The 11,364-nt window shown below is 52.0% G+C and overlaps 1 protein-coding gene across 1 annotated transcript; it reads right to left on the bottom strand.

Annotated features, from left to right (window-relative positions):
* Positions 1 to 681: 681 nt before the first annotated feature.
* On the bottom strand, positions 682 to 4,910 carry GOT1L1 (glutamic-oxaloacetic transaminase 1-like 1). Its single transcript, XM_012651098.1, has 9 exons — positions 4,698 to 4,910; positions 3,834 to 4,015; positions 3,419 to 3,530; positions 3,054 to 3,163; positions 2,761 to 2,853; positions 2,519 to 2,669; positions 1,778 to 1,943; positions 1,115 to 1,257; positions 682 to 881 (listed from the first exon to the last, which is right to left on the bottom strand). Exons 1-9 carry the CDS (start codon positions 4,810 to 4,812, stop codon positions 706 to 708), a joined length of 1,248 nt encoding a protein of 415 aa, XP_012506552.1. The 5' UTR covers positions 4,813 to 4,910; the 3' UTR covers positions 682 to 705.
* Positions 4,911 to 11,364: the final 6,454 nt, after the last annotated feature.

Raw genomic sequence — 11,364 nt, 5'->3', positions numbered from 1 at the left:
GGGGAGAGGGAAGAGCGAGTCTTTCCTTCACTCCTGTCGTTGCGTCTCCGCAGCCAGAGTGGAGGCACCACTGGGGCAGCAGGTGTGTCTTACGCCTCTTGGTTGACAGCGTCCCGTGTATTAGTAGATACTCAGCAAATACTTATTTTGTATTCTTGTGCCAGTGACACTTGCTCAGGTTGCTCTGTGCCCTAGGATGTCCTTCCATGTCCCTTCCATCTCTTACCCCAATCCTAGCCGGCCACCAACATCCAAATCAAGTCCTACCTGCTCCTACCTTTCCCAAGCTATCCTGGCCCACTCTGAGCTATTTCTTGTCTAAATTCCTGAAACATTTTCAGACTATATAATCTATTGTGAACTTTATCACATTCGACCTTGAAATGTTACTTAATTGTTTCATGTGACTTAAGGCTTGTCTCCCAGCGAGACTGCAAGCATCTGGGGAAAAGGACTGGATTGTACCATTTTTGTACTCCCTTCCTTGGCCAGCTCAGGGCCTTAACATAGTACGTGCTCAATAAATATGACACGGCCAGTGAGGGTAGACACTGCCTTCTTCTATGGGCTTTTTTCCCTCTCTCTCTTTACTGAGGCCCGACCATTGCTTCGTAAATAAATGAAAAGAGTGTTTTGTAAAGAAATCAATTGTAGCAATGAATAATCAAAACAAGATTTTCACAAAGACTAAAACTTTTATTCCAATCAGGGTTTTTTTTCTTTCGGAAGACTGTTCTCCCGACCCCTCGTGAGGAAGACAGCTTCACTGATGCCCTGGGTGATATAATCTATGTTGTTGGCATTGATACAGGTGAAGTTAATCCGGCCATTCTTGGGGATGTAGATATGCTTCTTCTTGACCAGGTATTCCACCTGTTGGGCTGTGATCATCACAGGGTCTCGGGTCCTGGGACGGCCTCCTCTGATTCCCCTCCAGCCCGGGCAGGTTTATGAGGGACAGGGAGTGTCAGCATTTCGGGGGCTTCAGAAGGGTTTTTCTTTAAAGCAGCCCCTCTTTCCAGAGGAAGTAGTCAAAGCCTGCAGCTAAGCTAAGAGTTGATCCCTAGTCAGTGAAGTTTAACGCTCAAGTGCAGGTCAAGGGTCAGACACTTACGGTTGAGTCCAAGGTAGCCATGGGTGCCGCTGTGCTCGGTGATGTGATCCCAGGAGCCAGGGGTTCCCAGGAGCCGGAGCTTCTCCTTCACCTTCTCCTTGGTGAGCATGATGTTCTCGACAACTTCTTTTAGACTCTGCTTCCTACCAAAGAAGGACAGCAAGAAATGAGGGTGCGAGGTGCCCCTGCTCTCACGCCCCATTCATTGCCATTCCGCTCTCATCGCCTTTGGAGGCTCCCAGCAGCGTGCCTGCTGGCACCCCGTGGAAGCCAGGCCCTGGGATGGTTGCAAATGGGAGGGAGGTTTGATCCCTGTTAATGTAAGTGAGTCAAGCAGGCTCGCAGGCGGGTTGTACCGGAGTAGCAAGCCCCTACACTTGCTGGCCTCCTCCTGCAATCTGGAAGAGTTCAAATCACTCACTGGCCTGTGTCCAAAACCAACGTCCCATCACTCTTTCCCCCAAGGTAGGGCAACCCTTGGCATAGCCACTGCCATTGGGACACAGAAGGTCCTCGGTAAATGTGGATGAATGAGTCGATGACCGAATGGACCAGAGGCTACGTGGGCGGGTAGAGAAGCACCAAGCTGAACCCGTGAATCGGCAAGTTGGCGGGAGTCCAGGGACTCTGCCTCTCCCGTCCTGGCCCGGGCTTCGCCCTCACCATTCTCCCAGCAGAGCAGGGTTGCAGAGGATGGAGGTGATGATGCGGGCACCCGCGGTGGGAGGATTTAGCCACAGGGCCCGGGCGAAACTCATCAGCTGGGAGAGGACGCACAGCAGGTGCTGGTTGTTGAGTGCCACCACCACTAGGACGCCCACTCCTTCATCTGCAGCATTGGGGACACGGCCTCAGCCTCCTCCTCCATTACCAGGGCCTCCTTCACCTGGACCTCCAACCTTACAGGAGAGGAGGTTGAACTAGGGGCCTCACCCCATCCCAGCCGGGGCAGCCCCAGGAAGTTGCCAGAGGCTCTTCTTCCAGAAAACGTACCCATAAGTAAGAGTCTTAAAGGAGGAAGGAACTGGAAAGGTCACTAAGTCCTACTCGCTCCCTCTTTGTTTTTAGAGACAGGGTCTCACTATGTTCGACGTTGCCCAGGCTGGCCTTGAACTCCTGAAGGGATCCTCCTTCCTCAGCCTCCCAATTGCAGGTGCACGCCGCCGTGCCCAGCTCCCTCTCCCTTTATACTTGGGGAAACAGAGGCCCGAGGGGTGAAACGATTTAAGCAGAGTTGGTTTGGTGGCTGGTTTTGGTTACAGAGCCAACTCCTAGTTCGGTGCTCCTCCTCCTCCATCGTGCTCTCTCTGGGGCCCTCGGCTCCCTCCAGAGGGTAAGAGACAGCAAAAGCCTCATCTGTGCCTGGGCGCGGCACCGCCTCCCTTATCCATCCACCCACCATACCATAAATGCCAAAACTCCTGGACAGGGACTGGCTGCAGAAGAACTCAAAACCTCCGGACACGAAGTAGCGCAAGATTCTAGCGTCTTCTTCCAAGTCGCCGTTGTGTAAACCTTGACAGGGAATGTCAAAAAATGGGAATATCCGCTTGCTCTGGGGGAGGAAGTAGAACGAAAAAGGTCTGAGGCCGACCGGGGAGAGAGCTGATGGGAGAGGCAGCAAATCAGGCAGGAGCTGGGCGCACCTTCAGGGTGGACATGAACTTTGCCCACTGACTTTGCGTCAACCTGCAGTCGACGATGTTCCCAATCACAAGGACGCAGCCGCGTGGGATCTCCTGCAGGTAGACACTGTCTCATCAGGGACCTCCCCCGCCACGTGGTAGGGGCACCAGGGGATTTGGGGGAGAAGTGCTTCTCCATGTTGGTTCCTACTTTATAAAGGGAAACCCAAGCCCAGCAAAGGCCTCAGATGACTAGGGAGGTGCCGGGGAGGAAAGGAAAACAAAACTGAGACAACCTGAGCGGGGCCCTCTACCTTCGCCACACTGAAGAGTATGTTGGGGTCCATGCGCAGCTTCTTGGGGTCCCAGATGGAGCATTCATGAACCGTAAAGCCCATGTCCTGGAAGATGCGTCCGTGCGGCTCTGTAGGGACACGGCCCCCAGCAGCTGGCACGCGGGAAGGGGACAGAGGAGAGACGGAGACAGAGATACTGGGGGGGGGAGGTGAGAGCCACTGGCCTGGGTGGGACAATAACAGGAAAAGGACAGCAGAGCTTGGCTCGTCTGCCATTCCTCTCACGGCAGAGGCTGGGGGACAGCAGGGAAGACGGCACGTGGCGTGGGAATTAGGAACAGGGGCCGGGACCTTCCGCTGCCCTCGTCTCGTGCGACACGCACCTTGCTGAGAAGAGATGACGTAAACCACATTAGCATCCCTGCGCCAAGTCCTGAGGAACCGAGCCCCAAGCTGGAAGGCGCCACTGTCACCAACAGTGTGCACACCCCCTACCTGCCAGCGAAAGATAGACAGAATAGTGACACCGTAGAAGAGTAATGGTTGTACCCCACCTTTCATTCGGATCATTCTTTTCTTGAAGGAGCTTTTAAATCAGTCGTGTGAGCTACCGGTGCAAACGGCACTGGCTTTGGGTTCTGGTCCTCGTTCTGCCCTGCAAGGGCTAAAGCCGTGGACTCTCTGGGCCTCAGGTGTCCCTTCTGTCAATGCCAGGGGGCCCTCCGAGGTCCCTTAAGGCTGTGCAGACTCAGACCTCCACTCCCTGTGTTGGGGCGACAGGGGAGGCCCTTCCCTCACCCTGTTCTCCATAATGGCTTGGCTGTGCTTTCCAAAGAGCAGTTCCAAAGAGGCCTGGATGAACGACTTCATGCCCATCGTGGGCAGGTACTCGTAGTTCAAGGAGGGATCCTGTGAGATCTGCAGCCGGGTCTTCTGCACCACGACGGAAACCCAGGGGCGGCCTTCCTTGGTCATGCACGCTGTGAGGGAAGCCACAGGAGCAGCTCCGGACACCAGGACTCGGGGGGCCCCGACTGGGCTCCGCAGACAGCCCACAAACAATAAGTCTGTCCTGGGTTTCTTGGGGCTTTAGGAAAGTTGCCTATGAAAAGATAACTTTCCTTTCCTTTTTTTTCCTTTATAAAAACAATGTGCTGTTAGTGAACGCATATAATTTTTGTCTTTTTTTTAAAAGATAATGGAAACCTATGCCGTTTTATGGGTTAAAAACGATATACAAAATGTGGGTTTATAGAAAGATGAAGCTAAGTGAAGGTAACCCCGGCGTCCACAGTGACGAGGCTGGCTGCGTATCGGCAGGGCCAGTGTGGGGAACTATCTGGGTTCAGGAACAAGGAGCGAGAGAGAAGGGAAGAGGCTGAAGAAAGTGGGGTGCCCGTGCAGGCCCCCAAGCACAGAACTGTAGAAGAGGACAAAGCTCTTACCAAATCCCTGAAAGCTCCAGAAAAGGGCAGAGGGCAGGGACTGACCTAGCACTGTCTCTGCTCTTTTCCCCACTGGGCAATTCTTTAACAAGAAAACATCTCTCCACCCGCAGAGGCCGGGGCTGCCCCAGTCCCCTCGCAGCAGCGGGATCCTGTCCTCCCCGGGCAGTTACCGTCACGTCTTCAGTCTTATCCCCCAGAGCTGCGAGGCATCTACCTCTATAGGCCAGGAACAACTTGTTAGGGCAATCGTCTTGTCTGTACGTCTTTAACAAGCTGCCTTCCAGCTTGTGGGCGAGGGGCACGTCCGTGAACACTGAAAGCGTGGGCATAACTGAGCTCAAAGCAGAGCTAAGACGATGTCCCCCCCGCTTTTGTTCGTCCCTGCTTCTGCCTGGACGTCCTCCTCCAAGCCTGGGCCACACAGTCCTGCCTCTTCCCAGGACCTCGGCAGCTCCAGTGCAGAGACGCTGGACGACTGGTTGCCACAGCAACGGAACCTCACAATTCCCAGTCTTTGTGGTGGCCACCCTCAAGGGGGACATTCCGTGGTACTTGAGGACAATCCCCTGAGAGAGTGGGCAGAATGAGGGGGCGGGGACGGGGAGGACATGGAGTTCCCAGGCATGTCCCCTGTTTCTCCAGCCCCAAGTGGCTCAATCCCAAATAACCAGCCAGCCGCTTGGAAGACAGGGCTAGCCAGGCAGCCATGGCCAGGTGGGCTTCCCCTGCAGAAGTGACATCCCCAGATCACACGGCAACGCAGGTCGAGGGATAAATTTTCATTTTGCAAAGTGCCCTAGATTTAAAAAGGAATAGAAAGAAAGCACCGTTTTCTTCCATGGTTATTTTAGTAAAGAGTTCTATGATTAAAAGCAGAATAATTTGCAACTCAGGAAGCCCGTCCTCTTTCCTCGGTTAGTTAGAGCCAAGACATCTATGTTTGTTAATAGTTTCTTTCTTTCTTTCTTTTTTTTTTTTTTTTTGAGACAGAATCTGTCTTCATCACCTGGGCTAGAATGTCAGAGTGCTGTGGCATCAGCCTAGCTCACAGCAACCTCCGACTCCTGGGCTCAGGAGTGATCCTCCTGCCTCAGCCTCCTGAGTAGCTGGGACTACAGGCGCGTGCCACCACGCCCAGCTAATTTTTCTCTATTTTCAGTCACCAGACTAATTTTTTCTATTTTTTTTTTTTTTTTAGTTGCCTGGCTAATTTGTTCTATTTTTAGTAGAGACAGGGTCTTGCACTTGCTCAGGCTGGTCTCAAGCTCCTGGGCTCAAGTGATCCTCCCGCCGCGGCCTCCCAGAGTGCTAGGATTATAAACATGAGCCACCACGCCCGGCCTGTTAACAGTTTCAATGATGGCCAACTAGTGAATACAGACAGCAGAGGCCAAGAGCGAAAGAGTCAGCCTCTACAAAACCAGACTTGCATTTTGCTTTCTTTTTCTTTTTCATTTTTAATAACTCTTCAGGCCAGGTGCGATGGCTCACACCTGTAATCCTAATATTTTGGGAGACCGAGGTGGGAGGATTGCTTGAAGCCAGGAGTTCAAGACCAGCCCGAGCAAGAGCAAGACCTTGTCTCTACAGAAAAATGGAAAAATTAGCCAAACATGGTGACACACATTACTCAGGAGGCTGAAGCAGGAGGATTGCTTGAGCCTAGCAGTTTGAGGCTGCAGTGAGCTATGATGAGGCCACTGTACTCCAGCCTGGGTGACAAAGCAAGACCCTGTCTCAAAAAAAGAAAAAAATGGATATCCACATAACGGAATTCTCTGCAGCCTTTGAAGGCAGCCTTATGAGTGCAGATGTGGAAAAATCTCTAACGGAGGTGCAGAATACAGAACAGAGTGAGGAACAGTTGGGGGGAAGGAAAAGATACACGTACCGTGTGTACGCTTGAATGTGCACAGAGATTCTCCCGAGGGACACTCGAGAAGCTGGTAACCACGATCACCTCTGGAGAGTGAAACTGGGTCGCCGGCAGACGGGGACGAGGGGGAAGGCTGACTCGCTTTTCACCGTGTCCCACCTTGTACCTTATGAATGCTAAACCACGCGCACAGACTTCCCGTTGAAAAAAGGTGTTTATATTTTAAAAAATTAGCTGTAGCCTTTCCAGACATGACATCCTTACCACCCAGAGGAAGAGAGAGTCTCTTCTGTGAGCTGTCTGGGAGAACGAGGAAGGGTCCTTTTCCTTGCCCGAAGCCCCCTCTGTCCTCTCTCTGTGGCCTCACTTGGTCACTGGCCTGCCCCCGATCTCCTCGTGGCTGAGAATGGGATTCTCCTGTCTGTCTCAACCAGCGACATAGGGCTGAGGGTGGCGTCACTCCCTTCCGCACTGCACGGTGGCCGAGGATTCCCCCAGAGAGACTCCGGGGCTCGTAGGAAGGGGAGTGGGTGGAAGTGACGCTGGGGAGGCAGGTGGCAGGCGTCCACCGCATTGCTCGTTCCAAATCCTTACAAACCACCACTTCTAACGGCTACTGTTTCGCTTGTTGTCCCTGCGCTTCCAAACCTGCAAACACTGCAGGGTCCCCACTGCCGTCTCAGCAGCAGTGCGGAGCGGGGAAGGGTTTTCTCTGGAGTGCTCCAGGCTACGCGGAGTGCCCAAGGGTGGACAGTGGGAGCGGGGCGAGGAGAAGAGGTATAAAGGAGGAGGGGGGTCGGCTTCTGCCGGAGGCTCTGCCTGGGAGCTGGCCAGCCAATAGTGGGGGTGACATGTGTGTGGCCCCACACTCCCATCTCTCAGCAGCCTGGAGAACAAACGTGGTTGTATTAACTAGAACAATCTGTCCTTTCCTACGTAGCACAGGACTGCTAGCCTCTCTGAGTCTTCCGCAACCCTGTCTGGGCATTCCTGGGGGGTGTTCTTGTGTGACCTTGGAAATAATACCCTCACATTCACCCAGTCCTATCCCGCTCATTGACATGGGCTTCTCAGGACGTCACTTGGCTTCCCTATTTCCCCACCACCACAGGCACTGGCCATCGCCATGACAACCACATGGCATCAGTGTAGATGCCAAGGGTACATTCTCCTGAAGCCCCTAGAAGCACAACCTCCTCGCTACCAGCAGCCAGTACATGCCTGTGCCCCACAGAGTCCTACCAGAGTCCCTTCAGCTCTTACCTGCCTCCCTTCCTGCCACCGCACTCAGACACAAGACCCCTTAACCAGAGCCTCTGCTGTAATGGACAGAGGAGGGTCTTTGGTGCTGGGCAGACCTGGCTTTCCATCTCAGCAACCCCCTCAGTACCTGTATGGCCTTAGGCAAGTCATTTAAAATCTCTCCACCTCAGTGTATGCATTTTTAATTGGAGATACAGACATTACAGAATTCTGTGAGATTTATGGAAACGGGCATGTCCCTCAGGCTGTTACAAAAAGAAAGAAATTACAAAATTGAGGTCCAGGCCAGGTGTGGTGGCCACATCTGTAATCCCAGCACTTTGAGAGGCCAAGGTGGGAGGATTGCTTGAAGCCAGGAGTTCAAGACCAGCATGGGCAACGTAGCAAGACCCTCTCTCTACAAAAAATAAGAAAAATTATCCAGGCATGGTGGCATGCGCCTGTAGCTACTTGGGAGGCTGAGGAAGGAGGACTGCTTGAGCCCAGGAGTTGGAGGTTGCAGTGGGCTATGATCAAGCCACTGCACTCCAGCCTGGGCAACAGAGCAAGACCCTATCTCTTAAAAAAAAAAAATTGAGGACCAATGTAAGTTTTGACTATAGAATTTGTAGTGTAGGAGACTTGGGAAGTCTCGCCTGAAATAAAACCGATGTTCAAACAAACCAGGTCTTTAAATTTTTTTCCCAGAAAATTGCAAACGCACAAACCATTCCCAGGTTCTAATAACCATACTCACAGAAGTTGGCGGCTAAAAGGAGATAGCCCCCTTAGGGTAATCTCCCCATAGCACCTCTCAGGCTCAGCCAAGGTGGGCAGAGGAGAAAGAAAATTCCCCCAGGGATGGGGGGAGAAAGGTACACTTATGAACTGATCCAAAGAGTCCAGTCCATTGCTAGGAACATGAATCAAAAAATGGTTGCCCTGTATGTCCCCGAACACACAGATGTGTTGTGTTGTGTGCTCTAACCTAGCGACAGCTGCGTGCTGCTTCTCTTCTCCGCTTTTCCAAATGGCGGCCTTCATAGCAGTCTCCCGCTCAGCACTGTACCCTGGGTGCATTCAGGAGCAGTTAAATCCGTTGTGAGTCCATGAGATGCAGTATCGCGAGTAGCCACTTTCAGATAAAGAGAAACGCACCTTATCCAGAGATCCTCAATTCTGAGCTGGATGTTGGAGGTGACTTTAGGTTGCTCCCTTTCGGAACGAGGGAGTGAGATTTTGGTTGCATGTGGAAAAATCGCATTATGTTAGGTGGGGCCATTCTTGGAATTACATGCATGGGGAAAAGAATATGAGGTTTTCCACCAAGTCTGCCTGGAAACCCTTTTCCTACTACTTCTAGTAACAACTCCTCCCCATTGCCAGCTGAGATTCCTGAACCCGAGTCACAGCATGTCTTAGTCCACACCTGCTGCTATAACAGAATACCTTAGACTGGGTAACTTAGAAACAACGGAAATGCATTGCTCAGAGTTTGGAGGCTAGGAAGTCCAAGACCCAGGCACCAGCACATTTGGAGTCCAGTGAGGGCGTGCCCTCTGCTTCGGAGATGGCTTCCTCTTGCTGTCTTCACACGGCAGAAAGGGCGAGGCAGCTCCTCCAGCCTCTTTCACAAGGACACTAACCCCACTCATGAAGACAGAGCCCCTGTGACTGAATCACTTTCTAAAAGGCCCCAACTCTCAGTGCCATCACATCAGGTATTAGCTTCCAACACATGAATTTTGGGGGAACACCCAACATTCAGACAATAGCATGGTGCTTGCTGGGAGAAGAGACGTGTGGCTCAAGCCTGGCTTTTTGGAATGCTTTTCTAGGGTTTTCTGGAGCTGGAGGAGGAAAAGTCCTTTTCATTACTCTCTAGTCATGGAGTTATAAGGAAATGATCCTAAAGCTTCCAGAAGCTACAGGTCCCTAACAGGTACAAGACCCCTCCCCAGAATGATGCCACTGTATTCGGAGAGAAGTTGGGAAGAAGAACTTTAGCAGGCTCAAGCCTGTAATTCCTGTCAGTTATCATTTGGATTCTTGGTTGCGAGCAGCAGAAACTGACCCTGGCTGATTCCGACCTAAGAGGAATTTACTGAAAGGATATCAAGCAGCTCACATGACTGATAGGGAGGCGGGAGTTTTTGGGGCAGAGTCTCACCGAGATCAAACCAGGAAGCCAGTCAGGATTTCACTGCTGAACACCAGAGGTCGCTGTGACTGGCTCCACCCTCAGCTTCCTCTGCCGCCCCGCTGCCACCGCAGGTCCCGGAGATAGGAGATGGGACATTGCTGCCAGGGCTGCTGCTGTGGGAGAGGCTCTCCAACGTCCTTACTGTTTTTTGTTTTTTTTTTTTTTTGGGTAGAGACAGGGTCTCACTATGTTGCCCCGGTAGAGTGCACTGGCGTCATCATTGCTCACTGCAACCTCCAACTCCTGGGCTCAAGCAATCCTCCTGCCTCAGCCTCCCGAGTAGCTGGGACTACAGGCGCGCATCACCACACCCGGAAAATTTCTCTATTTCTTGGTAGAGATGGGATCTCGCTATGTTGCCCAGGCTGGTCTTGAACTCCTGGTCTCAAGTGATCCTCCTGCCTCAGCCTCCCAAAGTGCTGGGATACAGGTGTGAGCCACATCATCTGGCCAGTCCTTACTTCTTCACTTCAGGGGCTCCGAGGTTTCGACCAGGAAGTCTGTGTCTGACTGGCTGAGCCCACCATGCGCACCTGCCGGCCGGCCCCTGCTCTAGCTCCAGGGCGGGAGGAAAGGGGGTCTGGTCTTTTCAGCCTCAATTGTGAGAGGTGGGCTCTAGTGCCCAGCAAGATTCAGGAAATGGGGCATTCCCCAAACTTCAGAAAGAGAGTCGCAGACCAGGCAACCAAAATAGACGAAATTTTACAATTCTATCACACCTTTCCCTCTCTCCTCAAATAACCAACACTTCTGGGGTGCATTCCCCTTTTGTGCGACTCTAACCTGATCTAACAAGGATTCTGAGAAACAGTCCCCAGATGAGCCAAAGTACCAGCAGGAATGACCAGCCCCGCCCCACGCTTCTCTGCTCCTCTTCAGATCAACAGCTCTTGAGGGAGCCTTTTGTACTCTGTCTCCACCCGGTCCCCTCGGACCCCATCCGAGCAGCATTTCATCACCACCATGACAGCAGAGCTGGCCTCACTGAGGTCACACACGACAGTGCTTTGTGCTGCCAGATCCAGTGGTGTGTTCTCCGTCCTCTTATTTGATGTTTCAACAGCGTGTGACACAGCTGACCGCTTCTTCCTTAAGACTTTTTCTTCCCGTGGCTTCCAGGACACGACTTCAGTCTGGTTCTTTTCGCCTCACTGCTGCTGCTTCTCAGCTGGCTTTGCCGATTCCATTTCTGACCTCTACATGTTGAAACGCCCCGGGGCTTAGTCCTCTGAATTCTTCTCTTCTGCGTCTATGGTCACCATGCCGGTGACCTTACCTACTTCTATGAGCTTACGTACCCTTCTCTCAAATTTATATATTTAGCCTCGACTTTTCTCCTGATCTTTAGACTTGAAAATCCAATGCCTATTTGACATTTCAATAAATAATTAAAAACTAATGGACTTTTGAAAGTATTATATCCAAAAATCAACCCACAATTTCATATCCCCCACCAAACCTGCTCATATCACATTTTTTTCCCATTTTTTAAATGGTAAGTTCATTCTGCTGGGTGCTTGAACCAAAATTCTTGGGCTCATCTCTGATTTCTCTCTTTTT

This window comes from Propithecus coquereli, unplaced genomic scaffold (genome assembly GCF_000956105.1).
Source record: "Propithecus coquereli isolate 6110/MARCELLA unplaced genomic scaffold, Pcoq_1.0 Scaffold349, whole genome shotgun sequence".
NCBI lineage: Eukaryota > Metazoa > Chordata > Mammalia > Primates > Indriidae > Propithecus > Propithecus coquereli.
The sequence above is the reverse complement of the archived record's forward strand: the minus strand, read 5'-3'. Positions and strand labels throughout refer to the sequence as shown.

Bases quoted from the DNA above. Each gene is read 5' to 3' on its own strand.
- GOT1L1 (XM_012651098.1), bottom strand. From the start codon at position 4,812: ATGCCCACGCTTTCAGTGTTCACGGACGTGCCCCTCGCCCACAAGCTG. The intron at 3,531-3,833 runs GTGAGGGAAGGG...TTTCGCTGGCAG, and splicing joins AAGCCATTATGGAGAACAGG to GTAGGGGGTGTGCACACTGT. The intron at 1,944-2,518 runs GTATGGTGGGTG...CCAATGCTGCAG, and splicing joins CAGGAGTTTTGGCATTTATG to ATGAAGGAGTGGGCGTCCTA.